General features: G+C 36.0%; 1 protein-coding gene across 10 annotated transcripts in view; it reads left to right on the plus strand.

Moving 5' to 3' along the window:
- The window catches only part of ank3b (ankyrin 3b), a 633883-nt gene that overhangs the window by 448194 nt on the left and 164658 nt on the right, over positions 1-21031 (plus strand). For 6 of the 10 annotated variants that reach the window (XM_039771398.1, XM_039771378.1, XM_039771390.1 and 3 more), the window contains 3 exons: positions 13770-13868; positions 16179-16364; positions 17825-17848. In XM_039771398.1, coding sequence (XP_039627332.1) covers positions 13770-13868; positions 16179-16364; positions 17825-17848 — 309 coding nt within the window. The remainder of the gene's footprint in view (positions 1-13769; positions 13869-16178; positions 16365-17824; positions 17849-21031) is intronic. The other 4 variants (XM_039771428.1, XM_039771439.1, XM_039771403.1 and 1 more) reach the window with 1 other exon arrangement.

Consider the following 21031-nt stretch of genomic DNA (forward strand, 5'->3'; position numbering starts at 1 on the left):
ACAGTATTTTCCAGCAGCATGCAATTTATCCAAACTCTGTCAGAACTATTTGAAGAAAAAGCAAGACAAGAGAAAGTTGAAAGAGATGACATGAACAATCACCTGACCTTAACACTACTGAGTTTATCACTTGTTTATTATTTCTCCTTGATTAATTACCATTTATTTGTTTTGTGTGGATTGTGTAGTGAGTGCATTTTACTAAGAAATTCCCTGTGTTCAAAAACTTTTGATTTGCAAGTCAAAATTAGAATATCCAAAGAAAGCTCACACTGCTATTGGGAGAGCATGTAGACTCCATAAGGACAGTTCCAGGAACATGACTGAAACTAATAAGTCTTGGGATGTAGAATAAGGAATAAGTGCCAGAAGTAATTTAAAAGTAGCCAAAATGTATGTTTTTTTTTTCTTAAAAAGACACATGACGAATAGAGGGAGATCAAAAAGACTAGTCAAACAAAACACCTGCTTCCTTTCTGGTGCTGCCCTTAAAGTAAAGATCTGTTCAGATAGTTAATTTTACCACTTTTCCATGTCCTCGTATGACGCAAGAGTGTTTCCTTTCATTTCCTATTTACCTTTTTGTCAGTACCTCTAGCCTCTGTTAAATTTTAGCATTTAACTTCTTTCCCAGATTTAGACGTAGGAGTTCACTGACAGGAAGAAATGTATAAAATTCATCCTGGGCCCCCACAAAAATGCTTGCTTTAAATAGTTCTTGACTAGCTTGTGTATACATTTCAATCAATATGTTCAAATGAAAAGCTTCTCAGTGGTACAGATCCCATCTTCTCCAAAAGGTACCTCAGTCTCCAATTGAGTTTTGCCCTTTTCTATATCACGATCTGAACTGTTCCTCCCTCTTACCAGAACTAGCGCATAGCACAACAGAAATTCAGAGAAAGCAATGTTCCAGTTCTCCTCCTAAGTGTTATGATTCAGGGATTTTAGATATTATGAATATAATTTTTGTACTCCTTTGATAATTATGTGGCCCTTTCTACACTTGTTATCAGTTTTATCTGTAAATTTTATTTATTTTTGATGTCATTTTGTTCATAGTGACTACTGCAGATTTTACTTTTTTTAACAGCTTCAGCCATGCTGCTGTTGGCAACTGTGCTCCTTTGCCCCTAAGTGACAACAGGAAGTTAAAGCCATAACTCCATGTTTAAGATGGCAGGTGCACAGTAGTTCTGATTTCCAAAATTTTGAAATTGGTAAAAATGTCTGTCAAAGGATCACTAAAATCATTTCATAACATAGCTAAGAGTAGAAGTGGCAGACTCTTCTTACTGTGCCTGTGTCATTTGACAATGATTTCTCGGCCCACTTTGGATCTGTCAAGAGCTTATCCATTTACTCGGTGATACTTTCTACCTCAGTATCAGGAATGAAACATTCAGTATATCTCTCTCTGTCTTTCTTGTAGACTTGTGTGTCTGTGTTTCTAATAACTAAGTCCCCTGATATCATGAATTCCCTATTTTTAGGGCTTGTTTAGAGTAAGGTATTCCTAGTCTTGACTTGCAACCTAGAGATATCAGGGTCATTTTCTCAGTTCCAAATCTTTGTTTATGTTCTCTGTATTGAACCGTATTTCTGGTTTAGGTTTGCACTGTGAACGTTGCCTGTATATACAGTATGGTGGCCTCTGGTGGTCAATATCCTTCTAGTCAAACAGAGATTTTTGCGTTTTGTGTACATACTGCATATTTGCATTGCAACACATAAAATAGGTCTACAAGGTGTATATTGTGTGGTGTCTATATGTTGATATTTGCCTTAAAAGTTTGGGACATATCATTTTGTATACTCTTCAGTTCTTTTTACCCACATGAGTAATGGTTTTAAATAAATGTATTTTATGGAGAGATTTTTTTTAATGTTTTGAGAGACACAAGCTTTTAGAGTCCATTTTGTATTTGGTCCTAGAATACATCACATATATTAATAACATTCAAGAAGAGAAGAAGCACAGTAAATCCAATAGGCCCTCTCTCTATCTCCTTCATAACCAGAGTATGATGAAGTCCATTTAAATCAGGCGACACCACCACACCCACTCCACTTTCCTTTGTGCATCTCAAAGCACCCTGCCTTCTTTGCCTTAGACAGGGTAAGTTAACTGATAGATGCACGTTTAGTACCCAGGGAAAGGTGGATAACAAGGAAGCACTGGATATATTTTGAGTAATATTTGGCATATTCACTAGCTATACATGGCTATGTAGAATTAAATATTTCTAAAAACAAACAGAAAGTGATTAGAACATTTGCTCCACTGTTGGAAAAGTGTACACAATTTCCATAGCAAGGATAAAATCAATGCAGATATGAACTATGAATGTTTAAACTAAATAAATAAATCTTTCTGATGAAAGACGTAAAAAAAATGTAATGTATTCATCTTGCCCTGGCTTTGCATTGGCTGAAATCTTGCTTTGATCTTGCAGAGATGACTAGACGCTCTGTGCCGCCTATGAAATTTAATCATGTGCAACTGGAAGTGTGACTCACAATGTCATGTACCAAAATACACAGCAGAAAAAAACACTTTCTCACCCTTCATCTATAAGATCAGGTCTTTGCTGTTTCACTTAGCTGCATTGTTACGTGGTCAGCATTAATAATTAAGGTTGGGGCAATTCTAGGAAATCTTGCACGTAATATGCAGTGCTTGTGTATAAGTTAACCTGTGTTTATTTGAACATTGTTATTATTAGCTTTGTTATAAGTAACATTAGTACAATGGAATTGCAAGCAGCTGGGAACAGAAGCAATAACACAAGATATCCAGATATTGATTGCCTCAACCCCTCATCAGCTTTGCTTAATTCTAGCAGCTTCAAAGTGTTCATATCCATTAGCAATTATTACATGTGCAATCAAATTCGTTCATGCAATCTCTCAATCAATATTATATTTAGCACTAATAACAGCATTTACATACATGGATATACAAACTGTTAAGCATAATATAATCAGCACAGCCAGTATAAATAAACACAGAAATTGCAGCATTGACAGAGGGGTTTTAAAATCAAATTCAGTTACAATATAAATCTGCAACGTAGACTGCATGGGTTTCAGTGTAGCATGTTAGACTCATAAATGAGGTGTTAGGAATAAAAAAGGCAGATGGAGCAGATGGGTGTTTAGACTGGACTTGAATGTCAAAAACAAAGCAAGTAACAGAATTTTAGAACCTAAGGGACATTAAGATGAAAATGAGTTTACAAGAGCTATACTAAGCAATGGATTTTTGGAACATTAAGAATAAGCACATTGAAAGATCTCAATTCTGTAAAGGGTGTAACCGGCACAGATAGATGTAATTGTTGGAGCAACTACTTTCATAATTTGAAACCAACTAGATATTTAACCGGGGAGCCATTATAAATGAAACGTCTGATCATAGACGTCAACACTACAGCAGCAGCATTCAGAGAATGTTGTAAACTGCCAAGAATTTGTGCAATGAGACAGCTGAAAAGTGAGAAAATGATGACATCATAAATAAAGTAAAAACATTTTTTGTCAAAAACAAAAACAAGCACTTAAAAGTAGCTAATGTCTAAAACAAAGCCAAGCCAAATATTAAAACTATAGTTATGGCTCAAGTCAAAGCTCAAAAATGGAACTGAAACATAATCACAATTTGGTCTTGCTTTTCATATTTAGTTGGTTTAAAAGTTACAGAAACTTTGCTATTAAAATAAAACTAAAACAAAAAAGAGAAGCATATTTGTAGGTTAATGATAAAAAAGAAAAGGTGTGTAGTCTGAAATTACACTGGCACATGCAAGGTTATCAGAACCAAAACCATCAATCACCAAAACCACAAGTACTCCAACTAACACATTGTAGGGACAGCATGTGCAGCATTCAATGTGGATACAGGGTAAGGTTTAGTTTGGATTACAACAGATTAATATGCTTTTATTCAGCCTTAAACATAAGTCTAATTTTGTGTCTTCCAATTTTGTACATTTAAAGCTCATATTCTAAATAATTGATTTCAATGGTCAATTAATTGTTCTCTAAAATCCATATACATAAATAAAATAGTGGGGATGTAATGAAGAGAGATACTCATTTCACAGAATAAACTTAAAAGTACACAGTACTATCTTTATAAAGATGAAGAATACATTATCATATGCATGGACAGTCCTTGGGTCTTGTTGCAAGAAGTTAATTTCAGCTTTGTAATTTATTAAATGCAGGAAGTTTCTTACTGCCCATTACTGTTTACCAATCTGCTAAATTAAACAGTATCCTGCACAACCAATAGAAGAGCTGAAATGCAGTATACAGTATATTAATCTAATCAAAGCAGTAAGTGATTAGCTTCACTAATTAAAACCATAAAATTGCGGAGAAGAAACAAGTTTTATTAACATTTTTTTATCAGGTAGCTTAAAAAACTTGTAAAACTTTTACAGAGTGAGGTTGTATGTTTGAATGTTGTGTGATTGCAACAGACTGCTTTTAACAGAGACACATGGGGGTATTCTGCATAAAGTGAAATTAGACAATATTGTCCTAAAAAAGACAGTTGGCCCTGAAGACATAGTATTGAAGAAGAGCCAAAAGAATAGTCGAACATATTAGTAGAGTATAATATCCTAGGTCAAAAGTTACATGCAAATTAAATTAAATGTGAGGCAAAAATTTGTAAGCCAAAGGAAACTGAAAAAGGTAAAATATCCGTAGCTCAAAACATAGATCATACCAGCAAATATTAGTTTAGAAATCTAAATAGTTGGAGGCTAAAAACAGCACACTGCTATGTTTTATAGTGATGAAGTGATGATGTCATATGACACAGGTCACATGACTGGCAACCATCAAGCATGGCAAAGAAAAACAACAAAGGGATGCCCATAAAAAATAAAATGGTGTCACAAATAAATCATAGCAATAGTAGTAAATAATAGTCACATCTTAGGACTGTTTATGAAATGGGTGTCCATTCTTTATTTTTTTTTTGTGTACAGATCGCCCAATGTAACTGTTTGGTAACAGACAATCAATAAGATTTTATTCCATACAGCACTTTTTACAGCATGCACTATCACAAAAATCACTGTCACTAGTTTGTGTGAGCGGAGTCTGTCCTCCCTGAATAAATAGTGCATCTCTTGAATTTTATTTATGTGCCATGTATAGTGCTGCTGCTGCTTATGCTCACATGCTGCACTCAAAACATCCAGGTCTGCAGCCAGTGGTGAGGTGTACCTGAGCAATTCTGTAGATCTGCAGATCATAAGGTTTTGGATGGTGTCGAAATTCTCATTTCATCCTTCCTTGTATTTGTTTTTGGACTGCAACATTTAATAATATAAATTGGAAATTAGTTTGGACAATACCTGACAGATATTGTATTACAAATAAGACTAAAAAGGTATCAGATTAAACATAAGCAAGATGATTTGTGTTGTTTTTGTACCGTTGAAGGGGTGTCTGTACTGTATCTCTGTGTTAGTTGTATCTTTTCAAAATTATTGTAGACTGATTTGCAACATGTTGTTTTTAAGCACTTTTTGCATTTTATGTTTAAGTATTTTGAGATTAACTATATTGTGTAGGAATAAATATTCAAAAAAGAATATTTATTTATTTTAAATGTATTAATTATTTTGGGTAAAGTTCATATTGATTAATAAAAATGGTCCAAGAATACTACATCTTTCAGCACCTTTGAAGTGGATGTCAAGCATTATTTAAAGTTAATAGAAGGTCTGAAAAGATCAGCTTCCAAGACTCATTTGATTTAATTTTCATGCGAGATCCCCCTAAATTTTGGTCACCCTAAGCCTGTGATTGACAGGTCTGTTCAGACATCCATGTATGTACTTGGAAACACAACCCTTTAGAAAAACAGGAATCTGTGAGCCAACAAAAAGAAAATTAATCCAAGAGAAATTGTTCTGACATATTAACCTACTTTGTCGGCTCAAACTACCATCGAAAATTGTTATATTTACACTGACAAAAAGGATTTTTTTAATGAGTGAAGACGGTTTTGCTAAGTGAGCTCTAATGTATTAAATGAGACACTAAGAATGTTTACATGCTTTACACATGAAAAAAGTGAATGCACTAGAGATTGGATTGTGATTTTCTTTAAGTATTTCCTCCTTGTTATCATTATCTATTACTAATGGTACAATGAGCAGTGAAGCAAAAATCACCTTTTATTGGCTGTCTGAGTAGATTACAGTATTCAAGCTTTTGAGGCAGATCAGGCCCCTTCTTCACGCAAGGTGTAATACAGAAACTATAATTACCTGTGCTTATATACACACTGAAAACTTTATATGAAACATCATTAGTGTCAAATATTAACAGACCTCAAGATTCATTTAGCAAGAGAGGATGGCTTTAATTATCCACTAGGTTTTTTCATTACTATATATTCTTCTCATCTTTTCTGTGAGAAGAAGAGTCCAACCACTTAACATTTATTTCCAGCCACCTTACAGTTTTGCACACCCAGTATCCTGTTTAAAGTTTCTATTAGGTCCAGTACTTGTTAAGTACTCATAAAAAACATGAGAGAGAGTCAATGTTGAGTATGAACAGCTAGGCAACAGGAGTGGACTGATAAGAGTACCAACAAGTAGTTATTGGACCGTCCCTAGGTAATATTTTACTCGATGCCCTGTGTATTTAATCATTACTTTATTCAGTGGAATTTTTGAGAAATTCACTGTCTTCTATACACTTTTTTGTTGCTCACAGAAGTAGATGAATCAGTCTTCCCTCAACTCATCCACCAGTGTCATTAATTCTTCTAAAAGTGCTGAAATCTTTAGATATTAAAATGTTATTTTAATGATGTATTTAACACTGCTTAAATGTAAATTTGAATTGTTTTCTGCTGATATTAATATATGGCAATATATAGCAACAACCCAATGATTAAAACCAAGAATTATAGTTGCCTCAAATACATATTGAGCTGCAAAGCTTTTTGTATGATTGGTGATAACAAGTTCTCAAAGAAGTAGACTTGCAAAGTATGTTTAACGTGAATATTCACTGAAGAGCAACACCCTACAAGTTCCTGATATCACAGTGAAATGTGCAGCATGGATTAGCTGCAAATGATTAAGTTAAGCAATGAGCCAAATAGCATGGTTTTCAAATATGATGGATAGTTTGTGTTTGGAGAATGAAAAACTGTAACACCATCAATTAAGTGTTTATTTGCAATGATGCAATATACTGTATAAAAATGCTTAATGGCTGTACTTTAGAATTGATCTTTAACTATATGTTTTGTTAAAAGTTACTTTTAGCTTTTCATGAGAAGATGTTTATTTGGACTTTATTAAGGTCATTTTAAAATGTATATCGATATAGCACTAATACATTGTTAACAAACTGCTTTTTATTCAAAAGTTATCTGACACTTCAGTGCTGATGCTTCCAAATGAAATATACTTTCTAGCCAGCAAATCATGGCTTAAAATTCAATTAGCCATATGACCTTTGTTTTGGTGTTTTGTTTTGCTTTTGTTTTCCACTATTTTCCTTTGGGAACTAGTCATGTTTACTAGACAGTTAACTCTGAACCCTTGTTGTCTGGTACTTTGGAGTGATTAGGAAGCCATCCTCCGAAATACATTTATTCAGTATGTGAACATAAAGAAGAATGTAGTAAATGCTCAGTTGGTGGCTTTAGAAAAAATAACAGAAAAGGAAACAGAGAAGTGCCACTTAAAGTGGTGAAAGCAAAAAAGGAATCCAGTTCTACTTAAGAATTTAAGTCTTGGCAACTCTTGTGTATATCAGAATAAACTTAACTAGTTTTCACTGATTGAGACAGAGCAGTTTAAAAATACATAAAGATCTTTTCAAATACAGTTTTTGCACTGCCAGAGCCCTACGAAATGACCTCCATCTAGCTACTGGTGTGCATGTTTCTGACCATACTATCAGAAACAGACTCCATGAGGATGGCATGATGGCCTTACATTCTCTGGTGGAACCTGTGTTCACAGCCAATCACCATGCAGCATTCACCAGAGAATATCACAATTGGCAGTTTTACCATTGACTCCATGTTCTCTTCACAGATCAGAGCAGGTTCACACTGAGCACATGTGACAGACGTGAAAGAGTCTGGAGACTCTGTGGTGAACGTTATGCAACCTACAACATCATCCAGCATGACTGGTTTGCCAGTGGGTCAGACCTCCACATATTAGGCAATGATATCCTGACTGTGGATTAGGTACTGGGATAAAATCCTCAGAGCCATTGTCAGACCTTTTACTGGAGCAGTGGGCCCCGGGTTCCTCCTGGTGCAGGACAGTGCCCTGCTTCATGTGGTCACAGTGTTTATGCAGTTCCTGGATGACAAAGATATTGATGACAATGACTGGTCTGCACATTCCCCAGACCAAAATTCAATTAAGAACCTCTGGGATGTGATGTATCCGTGCATCCAACATCACCAAATATAACACAGTCTCTCCTGGAGCTCATTGATGCCCTGGTCCAGGTCTGGGAATAAATCCCCCAGGACACCATCCACCATCTCATCAGGAGCATGCCCAGACATTGTCAGGAATGCATACAGGTACTTAGGGGCCATACATGCTACTAAGTCACATTATGAGTTGTCATAATGAAATTCACACATGCTGGATCAGCCTGTGATTTCAATGGGATAGTGATTTGGATTCCTTCAACTGCTGTTACATCATTTGGTTCCTAATGAAATACACAGTATTACTCAGTAAAGATTTTCTTTTTTTTTATTATTATTATATTTTTATTACTTTTATTGCAATCCATACAAATCAGTCAAGTTTTTACAAAAAGGAAAAATTGAGTTAAGGACAAATTGATCCCCACCCCTGAGAGAGAGAGCAAGGCAAACGGCATGAAATTTAAGGCTTGTAAACATACCTAAATTAATAAATTCTCTGTGCTTTATGAGCTTATTTTAAAATATTACTGATTAGATCCTGCCATGTTTTGAAAAAGTCTGTACAGATCCTCTAACTGAGTATTTGATTTTTCCAATTTCAAATAGTATAACACATCGGTTTCCCACTGACTTAAAAGAGGAGAGTTTGGGTTCTTCCAGTTTATCAGAATAAGTCTGTGTGCCAAAGTGTAGTGAATGCAATCACAATTTGTCTTTCTCCACTTTCAACCCATCTGGAAGAACCCCAAACACAGCTGTTAATGGGTTAGGAGGGATTGTGAGACCAAGGCGGTCTGAAGGTAATTAAAAATGTTGTCCAGAATAATGCTAATTTGGTGCAGGCCCAGAACATGTGACCCAGTGAAGCTGGGACTTGGTTGCAGCGTTTGCAGGTTGGATCATGCCCTGGAAACATTTTTGACACATTTTAAACCAGACAGATGGGCTTGATATATAATTTTGAGTTGTATAATTGTATGCTTTGCATATGGAGCTTGAGTGAATTATCTGCATTGCTACTTTCCACTCCTTTTCTGATATATTAATTGAGAGATCTTTTTCCCAGTGTCCTCTTGGATCTTTGAAAGAGAGGGATTGTAAAATGATTTTATATATTGTAGAGATGGAGTCTAAGTCCTTGAGATTGAGCAATATTTTTCCAGCATGGATGAGGTGCAAGATGAGGAAAATCTGGAAGGTTCTGTTTAACAAAGTTCCTGATTTGAAGATAGTGAAAGAAATGTGTAGCTGGAATGTTAAATTTGGAATGTAATTGTTCATAGGATGCAAAGACGTTGTCTATATAAAGATCTCTAAGCAAGTTAATTCCAAATTTTTTCCAGATATTAAAAACTGCATATGTTTGTGAAGGTTGAAAGAGGTGGTTCTCTTGCAGGGTGCCACAGATGAAGCTTCTCCGTCTTAAAATGCTTTCTACATTGGTTCCAGATTCTAAGTGAGTGGAGCACAATTGGGTTATTAGTATATTGCCGATAACGTGTGTTTATTGGAGCACAGAGCAAGGAATACAAAGAAGTACTGCAGGATTTTACTTCTATTGCGGTCCAGCCTGTGTATGTTCTTCTATTTGTGTCCAGGTTCTTATCGACTGTATATTTGCTGCCCAGTAATAAAACTGGAAGTTAGGTAGAGCCATGCCGCCTTCTGCCTTTTGTCTTTGTAGGGTCGCTCTTTGATGCGTGGATGTTTTGAATTCCAAATAAATGAGGTTATTGTTGAATCTAATTGCTTAAAGAATGATTTATTAATGTATATTGGATGTTTTGAAATAAAAAGGAGCTTAGGAAGAATATTCATCTTAACAGTGTTAATTCTTCCAGCTAGTGTGAGATGAAGGGTTGACCATCTATGCAAGTCTTGTTTAATTTTTTCCATGCAGATGGTGAAATTTTGTTGATAAAGAGCTTTATGTTTACTTGTGATGTTTACCCTAGGTATTTAAACTGTTCTGCAATGATAAAAGGTAGGGTATCTAATCTAATATTATATGCTTGAGAATTCACTGGAAAGAGTACACTTCTATTCAGATTAATTCTGAGACCAGAGAGTGCTGCTAAGACTGCAGGCACAGAATTTTCTGGGTCTGATATATACAGTACCATATCATCTGCATATAATGAGATTTTCTGTTCCAGTCCTTCTCTGCTAATCCCCTTTATCTGATCAGTATTTCGACAATGTATTGCCAGTGGTTCAATGGCAATTGCAAACAGTAGCGTGACAAGGGCATCCTTGTTAGTGCCACATTCTAGTTTAAAGTAGTCAGAACAAATGTTGTTGATGCAAACTGAAGCTTCTGGGTTAGTATACAGTAATTTAATCCATGCACAAATGTTCGGGCCAAACCCAAACTTCTCCAATGTAGTAAAAAGTATTTCCATTCAATCATGTCAATGCTTTTTCTGCATCCAATGATAATAATATTTCTGGGGTGTTTGATTTAGTTGGTGAGTATATTACATTAAACAGGTGTCAAGATTTGAAGATAAGTGTCGGCCCCTAATAAATCCAGTTTGGTCTTGTGATATTACCGAGGGAGCACTTTCTCCATCCTTCTAGCTATGATTTTAGAGAGTATTTTAACTCGTTATTCAGAAGTGAAATTGGTCTGTATGATGCACATTGTAATAAGTCCTTATTTTGTTTTGGAAAAGTGATTAGTGCTTGGCAAAAGGTTTGAGGAAGAGATTGGTTATCTCTGGCTTCTGTAAATGTTGCTAATAGGAGGGAGCTAGCTGAGAGGAGAATTTCTTGTAAAATTCTGCAGGGTAGCCATCAGGGCCTGCTGCTTTCCACCTTGGAGTGACTTTATAGCATCTAGTAATTCTGATAATGCAGAGGTTTATCAGTTCCTCCACACTAAAAGTGTCTATTTGTGGTATCTGTAATGTATCCAGAAATGCATTAGATTGTGTATTGTCTTCTTTAAACTCAGTAGTATATAGGGATTTATAGTAGTCTCTGAAAGTGTGCATTATATTTTTGTGTTCGATTTTATCTCCGTTCGTTGGTGATTACTGAGATTGCGTTGCACTTCTTGCTTGTGAATTTGTTGAGCTAAAAGCTTATTAGCTTTCTCCATGTTCATAGTAATGATGTCTGGATTTGTAAATTAGTTGTTCAGTTTCTTTAGTTGTCAAGAGGTTTAATTCTGAATGTAGAGCCTGCCTTTTCCTATGTAGAGTCTGCTTGGTAGTCTGGCATGTTCTTCATCTATTCTAGTAATTTCACTTTTTATCTCAGCTACTTTCTTGGTTTCTAATTTATTTCTGTGGGAAAGATATGAGATAATCTGTCCTCTTAAGAAGGCCTTAAGAGTTTCCCAGAGTATTCCTGCAGAGATCTCTGAGGATGTATTTGTCTCTAGAAAGAATTTGATTTGTTTGGATATAAATTCTGTACAGTTCTCGTCTGCTAATAGAAGCAGGTTGAGATGCCATCTGCGGGGTGAGTGTATGGGGCTCAGTACCTTTAGCTCCAAGATCATCGGTGCGTGGTCAGAAATAACAATAGCATCGTATTTTCAAGATTTAATCATAGGCAAGAAGTTATTGTCTATAAAGAAATAATCAATCCTTGAGTAGCAATGATGTACTGGTGAGTAGAAAGAATATGTTCTTGAGTTTGGGTTTAAAAACCTCCAGGAGTCTGATAGGTTGTGATCAGTTATAAACTTTGTAATTGTAATAAAAAGATTTTCTACTTAAATATTTCATTTATTAAGTTCCGATATGTGATTTAAATGTGCCCTTAATTTTTTGAGCAGTGTTTTGGTCTATATATCAGATAGCCTTGGATCTAAAATATGGGTGATATGGGATATGGGTGGAGTGGTGGCTCTGAGGCTAGGGATCTGCACTGGCAATTGGAAGGTGCCAAAAATGCCAAAAGGGTCTCTGATCTGTTGGGCCCTTGAGCAAGGCACTTAACCTGCAATTGCTCCGTCCTGGGTATGACGTTAATCTGCATCCATCCCTGCATGTAGGCCCTCCAACCTGCAGGGAAAAACTTGGGGGTTGGTGGCAGAATTCGCACTCCAGCCACCATAAAAAAACCTCACACTTTTCCCCTCCATCTGAATTAGTGTGGTGCTGAGGTATCACCCATTGCATGGCTGCACTCTGGTCCTAATCTGGATCCGGAGTTGGTTTGTTGTGTGGTGGATGCGGCAATGCACTGTATCAGTGTGTGCTCTCAACCTTTTGGATCTGAAACCAACTCCAAATCCTCTAGCAGCAATATGACCAGATGAGGTAGCATTAAGCAATTAAAAGTATTAATGTACCCTGTAGTGTGTCATATACAGTATTATCTTAAACTGGAGAAAATAATATACTCTCTGAGAAACAATTAAAGAATATTTTGGAATTTGGCATGTGTTCATTCATGTTATTTTTTTTAAATATGCCAAACCTTTGCTACTATTTTAAAATATAAGAGGAATCACATTAATTTGAGCCTTTTTATACTAATCACTTGTGGAAGTTGACCCAGACACAGACAGGCAGACACGTTCATATCACCCACAAACAACCTTTATTGACAATATCTACAAAATCCGTGCACTTCCCAGTGCCTCTTGCACCATTCCCCCAGACGTCCAGGCCCCACAGTCCTTGTGCCTTTATCCTGGCCGCCTCCAATCCTTTCGCCAGCTCCGTCTCTCTTCCACCCGACTTCCGCTATCGACTAAAGGGAGGCGGCCCCTTAAATAGGAACCCGGATGGGCTCCAGCTGCTTCCCGGCACTCCTCCGTAGACACGCCCCAGTGTGGCGGAAGTGCCGGTGCGCACCCGAAGCCGCCCGGTGTCCCAGTCGTCTTCCCCCCAGCACTTCCTGGTGTGGCGGAAGTGCTGGGCTCCAGGGATATTCAGGCACCGGGGCGCCGCCTGGCGGTGGCCACGGATCCCTACAGGGCTGGGCTTCCAAGCCCTTTACCCGAGGCCCCCAACATAACCAGGGCGGACGCCCCCTCGTGGTCTGGAGGAGGCACAAACCCTCCTCCGGTCCTCCTGGGCGTTAATGCCACACTCTCAACTGGGCTTGGGAAGAAGGTTATGCATTAAGTTTGATAGGTTTGTTTCTAGAGAAACATCTTGTGTTCAGTCATATCTTTGACTATATTGTGTGTCATTTTTAAAAAACAGTGTCTAAAGCACAAAGATTTAAATTAGATAGAGCAGTCAAAGTACCAGAGATAAAGAAGTTTTAAAGAGTTATAGTTAGACCTCAACATCTTAATAATCTCTTAGTACAGATTTACTGATTTTAAGTTTCCTTTATGTTGATTTTTTCACAGAATGGCTTTACACCTCTATACATGGCAGCACAGGAAAACCATCTTGAAGTTGTAAAGTTTCTCCTGGATAATGGTGCCAGCCAAAGTATTGCAACGGAGGTGAGTATTGCAAGTCATAATAGACTAAGATTGTCATGTTACGGAGAGTCTGAATAGAGCACCCACCTTTTCTATACTGTTTCTTTTTTTTAAAATACTCATTTTAAAGAAAGGCATATGTTTTAGAAAAGTTTTATGTGCAAGACTGTGTGTGGTAATGGACTAGCATTCCTTCTTCTATCAATATCAACTTGACCATCTAATGAACAAAACAAATTCAGCAAAGTTATACATTAAAAATATATATATTTGGAGTGGGACTGTTTCACCGTGGTTCTTCTGCCTTTAGGATAAAATGTTTCATTCGAAAGGAGGTGTGAACTCTACATACTGTATTAGTCCTATGTTCACATATTTCCTTTGATTACATTGATTTGTTTCTGCAATACAAAGGTATACACGGTGAGCTAAGTAGTAACTCTAGATTTATTCAATCAAATGACTGTGAATATTCTATTAAGTGTTCATTCAGTAGCTCTGGTTGTGTGTGCTCTTGAAATAGTGGCAGTGGTCTGAGATATAGATGAATGGGTGGGTGATAACCAATTATGAATGGGCAGTTATTAAATTCCAGGCTCAATTTAAATTACCTTGTTACGATGGAATCAGCTAATTTAAGAACTGATGATGGAAAGAATGCAAGGTGTTAGTTATACCATATCTGTTTGTGACATCAGTTAATGCAGTTTTTTTTTACATTTAGACTTTGTGGCAGTTACAGACATATTACATATTAATAATATGTTACTCTAGAATTCCTTTATTTTTTTATTACACTATTGATGCATATTTAGTCTTCATGATATGGATATTTTATTTAGGCATGTGTAAGAACAAGGAAATTAAATAACAGATTCAAATCTCATTAAATTTTGTCATGAAACACTGCCTTTATAGGGTTGCTGCATCGTAACGTAAGAATGTCAAAGTTTCTGAAATGTACATTAAAATTACTGTACACAGTATATTAATCAAAGTAAACATCACACATGCACACACACACACACACACACATACCTGTATATACAGTATATACTCAGTAGCTATTTTATTATGTACACCTATCTTGTAGCAATACAGTTTGCTTCCTGAAAAACGTGAATTCCTTAAAACAAAATGACTAAAATGTGTTGAAAACATTCCTAAGGGATTTTGGTCTATACATCTGATAGCATCACGCATTTCCTGCAGGAATCTTGTCAACACATTCATGCTGCAGTCTCTTTTTTCCACCCCATCTTAAAGGTGCTCCACCAAACTGGGGATTGTGAAGGCTACTAGAGTAAAACTTTAAAAAACCAATGCCATCATTGCAGAATCCGCTTAGGCTGAAACATGCTTTTTGGCATACCAGATTTTGCTACAAGTATCCATGTGAAAGTGAGTAGATTAAGGACATAAAGTGATGTACATGGTCAGAAACAAGTCTTAGGTAAACCTTAACATTCAGATACTTCTCAGTTAGTATTGTAAATGAGTGTCAAGAAAACATTAAGCATAATATTACAAAACCACCATCAGTTGGCATAGTGTTGACAGTGGGATGAATGTACCATGGATTCATGCTAGTCATACCAAATTCTGACTCAAATATTGACAGGTCACAAAGCAGGTGACATTTTTCCAATCTTCTGTCATTCTGTTTTGATCCTTCTGTATCCCATGCTTAGCTGATAGAAGTGGAACCAACAGTATGGAATAGTATTCTTATGCTGCGACCCATCCTCCTTGAGATCCAATAATTTGTTCCTTCATATATGCCTTTCTGCACACCACTGTAGCACAGAAATGAAGAAGTTAAACTGGGTTTAAAGAAGGCATACAGTATACAGTATGTCTTTGAATAAATACAGTATATTATTAAGTCAGGCTGCATACTTAGTCAAATCTTTTCAGAACCTGTTTTCCCTGACAAAATAAAATTGGACATCTTTTTTGCAAATGGTACTTTCTATGATATTCTGGATCACTGCGACTAAGCAAGTATAGACTGAACATTTGAAAGATACTTAATACATTTTACATATATTCATTGGTTCCAATAATAAAAATGGTACCAATTAGACCATAAATTGAGCAAAAGATTCCTAGATATTACCTCATGGGTAATCCAGGCAAAATTATTTATTTTGGAAGTTGTCATGTGTGTATCTTTTAATAGTGCATCCCACATAGTATGATATTCTTCTGATAAATTCTAATTTTGTAAAATGTACTTTTAATTTAGAGGTCATGCTGCTTATTTGGTATAATTATTTACTGACAAAATGAATGTTATTTTACCTGCTTATGTGCTCTTCTACCCCATAGGATGGTTTCACACCACTGGCAGTTGCCCTGCAACAGGGACATGACCAAGTTGTCTCTCTTCTGCTAGAAAATGACACGAAAGGCAAAGTCCGGCTTCCTGCCCTTCACATTGCAGCTCGCAAAGATGACACCAAGGCTGCGGCCCTGCTGCTGCAGAATGATCACAATGCAGATGTGGAGTCTAAGGTTAGTGCAGCTGCTTATCCAGTTTCTACTTAAATGCATGGTGATAGTGCACTGTTAAAAACTGTGGGGATCCTCTGATATTGGAAAGACCATGAGAGAGCACCTGTAGTATAATGTGTTACCTTTTTTGTAATTTAAATTTCTCTATTTAATTAGTTATGGCCCATGTTTCTGGTATACAACTAATATAAAATATATCAACACTCTATTAATTAGGAAAATGCATTTTTGTAGTTTGTTTCATCTGATAATTGTAAAAAAGAAACTGTAATGGAAAAATGCACAGACATTGAATTTCTTTTTTGGGTATTCATCTCCAGGTTCAATTAAATGATAAGGTGCTTTCTAACTGATATTTGCTGCTAGTTTTTGTGGTTTATAATTTGCCTAGTCAGCTTGGCTCTAGTTTAAAATTGTCCTAAGGGTGTGTGGGTCAGTTTGGGTACCTGGCAAATGATTGGAATTTCGCCTTTTTGATAATGTTATATTGATTTTAATGCCTGCTGTTAAACTGAGGTCATGGGAAACTTGTCACACGAAAACAGTATGAATTGCAAGCACCAGAGCTACTAATGTCTTCTCTGTGTTTTTGGTGCACTGTCTTAGATTGAAATAGGTAAAAACAAGCAAAACATGATATTTTAGCTGCTTTTATAAAATAGCATTATTTAGACGACAACAACACAGTTACTATTTAGCAGCTTGTGGTGCGACAGCGATGTCAATGCCCTTGCAGTCAAGTGTCCCAATGCAAAATCAGGTTACATACAGCAGGGAAAGTGGGACCCAAGTTATCATGTGAGTCTATGTGTAAGAAATGACATCTGCTACACCTGTACCACTGATATTAAAAATGTAATGTGCTTAACTCAAGTACTCAGCTCAACTCAGCTACTGTTTGCTCTGTTGTTCCCACTGTTCTCTGTCATATTTTGAATTAGGCAAATCTGAAAATATTTAGTTGGGTATACTGTATACTTTCTGACAATAATCTTTGCAGATAATGTATTTAAAAGAAATATGTAAATGATAAGTAAATGACTAGATTCAGTTATTAAACATTTTATGAAAAAGAACTGGTAGAGTCAAATGGATGATGAAAGGAACACAGACTGATCAATTCATTTTAGCTCTTGATCTAAGCAATGATTTTATGGCAAAAGCTGCACAGCTCTAGGACAAGTTACATACATTTTATTTTTTTTAACATCTAGAACAATTACTGAAAAAGACTTAATTCGATTTTAATATTTACAGCTTACCAGTTTTCTTAATCTTGTCTAAACTGTGTGTAATTCCATTTTAACCTAACCACAATGAGGTGAGATTAGTAGAACATTTTCTATTTGTCATAACTCTTCTGTCATGTGGTCATCTTCTAGCTTTGAGCTCTCATTGTCACCTTGTGTACACTAACAGTTCATTTTCTTTTCTCTTCACTGCCAATTGTGCTATCGTAGATGATGGTGAATAGAACGACGGAGGTATATATACAAGTACTTGAGTCACTATAACACTCCTCCATTTTATTGCTGCTGCTGCATCATTTCTTTCCTCTGTTTTGCATTGCTTTTTCCAGTAGACTTAGACTTTAGTGTCAAAAAAGCATGGTTTGTACTCAAAGGTAACCAGGTAAAAACAATCAGGGATTTCTGCAGCTGAAGCTAGATATCCTTATTTTGTTCTGCAAAATGATAAAAAGCAAACTTCCTAAACTTTAGTATGGCAGAAATAATTGAGTTCTCTAGAGCCCATGTTTGAAAAAGGGACAGCTGCAGAGAGCCCTGTCTGTCACAAGTGTGCATCCAAGATTTAATTCCCAGCCTTGTGCATGATATTTAACCCTTGTAGGTTAATAAGTGTTAAAAACACAAAAATCCACAGATGCTACTGACTTCGAAAAATAGAAAACATTTTTTTGATTATTATTTTCCTACAGTCAGCATGGCTGCGGTGCTTGCTACAAACATTTGCAAATGTACCTACTGATATTAATCTGCGCGTTTTGCATGATCTCAATAAATTGAATAATCCATGATTTTCACATTAAAATTCAATATTGAGAGTTAAATTAAGATTCCTACATTAAGGACAGTCCTATTTATGCTGTGAGGTATTATTTTCTGTTCTGTTTATGTTGTCTCTGATGTTTGTTTTTTGTAAATGCTTTGTAATAGTATTTACTATGAAAAGCACCATACTGTATAAAATAAAGTTGTACTCTGAACATGCTTCTTAGAAAGAAATTTATTTTGGAATCATTTAAAATTTTTCCTGAACTATACTTGCACACATTGTAATGCCCACAATTCTTTTCAGTATGTTATGTTACATACTATTTATTAAAATTAGACAAATACTCTTGGGTATTAAATAGATAAATATATACATATGAAGGCTAAGGAAAAGAGGTTGTTTTAAAGGAGAATGTAGTTCATACAACTGCTCTTATTTTTGTTTTATAAGAGCACTTGATAGCACCTGCTCTGCTGAGAGACCGTAGGGTACAGTTTGTTTCTCCAAAGTTCAAAATGCCTCAAAAGGTAACAGAAACCTTTGGCGTGGAAAGTAAAGAACCAAAATATCCTTATAAATCAAAAATAGTTATTCAGCAATAGAAAAATGAAATAAAAATGTTCAAATAACAAAATGGAGTCAAAAGGATATGCTTAGAAGAAAATCCCCAGGGAACAAGTTCAAATACACTAATCCAAAGAAGAACTTAAGAAACAAAGCAGAAACAGTCAAGAAATTCCAAAAAGGAAACAATACTTCCTAAAACTCCTTTGCAACTTCAGTGCACACTGTCTAAGCTCCCCTTCAATTTTAACCTACAAAGCCTGACGGAGAGCTCAGGATGGGGGATATCAGGGTGGCCCCGCCTCTTGGGGCTCCACCCATATAGAACATGGAATGTAATTACATTTAAAGTGACAAAACATAATTATTAACATAGTAGAAAAGATAAAAAAGTTAACAACTCAAAAACAGCAATAAACTACATAAACACATGTAATACCAAAAAAGTGTGCAATAACTCCAAAGGCTGCTGTAATAGGATTTGTGATGATTGTAAATTATAGATATATATGAGAAACTCTTTTTCCTAAAAGGGCCTTAATTTTGGACAGTACCTAGCATCGTTCACAATTTAGAGTCTAATAATCCCCAGTACATTTTAGAAAGTTTTAATTTGAAAAGGTGTGTGCAGTTGATGATTTTCAGCCGGATTACAGCATATTTTTCACACAATGAAGAAGAATGAATGTTGGGAATTATCAGATTCCACTACTTGCTTGAGATATTAATAGAGAGGTCTGTTTCCCAGAATTGGTAAAGGTGAACTAGGGGTGAGCTCTATGACAATATTTGAGAGTCTGGAAATGTTGTCAATATTTATCTCCTTGCTAGTTAAAATATTCTGAGTATGATTATTGGAAGTGGATTAGAGAAGTTAGGAAAATGCTTTTTTTTTACAAAGTTCCTAACTTAGAAATAGAAAAATAGTTATGTTGAAGGGATTCCATGTTTAGAACAAAGCTGATCAAAAGGTGTAAACATATTATCAGTATAAAGATCTTTGAAGATTAAGATGCCTAGTGTCTTCCAGAACTTAAATGCTGCACAGCTGAGGGATGGCTAAAATGCACAATTATCATGTAATGCAGTAGCAGGCAGAGGTATTTTTCTTAACATTGTTTCTAGATTCGTCCTATATTTTGAGTGAGTTAAGAACAATCTCATTACTGCTGTAAATATTAATCACCAGGGATCTCAGTTATAAAATTTTGCGTGGATTCAAGCTTGAAAGTATCTGTTTGCCAAAGACCAGGAAAATGTGTACATTAAAAATCAAATTTATAAAACATTTCATTCGAAAATTTTTTTGCAGTTTACCATTTATAAATCACATTCATCTTGCAAGTGTGCGCTAATGAATGTGCCTCAAACCCCAACTGGTTAATACCCTGAAATAACCATCTACAGACTATGATAATCAACCTTGGGCATATGTAATGAACAGATTTACCTGTAAGATGAGAAAATGGAGAAAGAATGAAGAGGTAAAAAGCAAAATCTTTGAAAAGTGAGAGATAGAATTTCTTGTCTATAAAGTAGAGGCACACAAAGAAATTTTATATGGTGGCCTAGGTACGGGTTTTACCAACAAGTGCAAATATGTTGAATGGCAACATGTTACTGGTATCGTGAACTCTACCAGCCACACCATGCCTGAAATAATTAATGATAATAATAAAGAACAACTACTAAGTGGAGGCGAAGATGCAGATCGCTTTTGACCTGCAGAATGTGAGTACAACAGGACTAGAAAAAGCACATCTATGCTTTCTGATTTTGATCTGCAAAAGTCATCTATAATTGGAGATGCCTTATTATGTGGCATTATGCCAAAGCATGTAGATGTGGCAAATGAGGGAGCTGAGCAGAATCAGGTCAGACACTTTATATGTGCCTTGGAGTATATACAGTTGTCAGTAGCTGGGTAGAGAACGGGGTCATCTGGCTCCATATCAACAAGGTCAGTGAGAAGGAGATTATTATGCTGTGCCACGTTATGTAGCACAGTGCATGAAATAAGGATGTGGCAGACCTTCATTGGGCGGTAGAGGAACCTCCCACCTGATGCATCTAGGTGCTGTCACCAT

Source organism: Polypterus senegalus, chromosome 1 (genome assembly GCF_016835505.1).
Source record: "Polypterus senegalus isolate Bchr_013 chromosome 1, ASM1683550v1, whole genome shotgun sequence".
Taxonomy (NCBI): Eukaryota; Metazoa; Chordata; class Cladistia; order Polypteriformes; family Polypteridae; genus Polypterus; species Polypterus senegalus.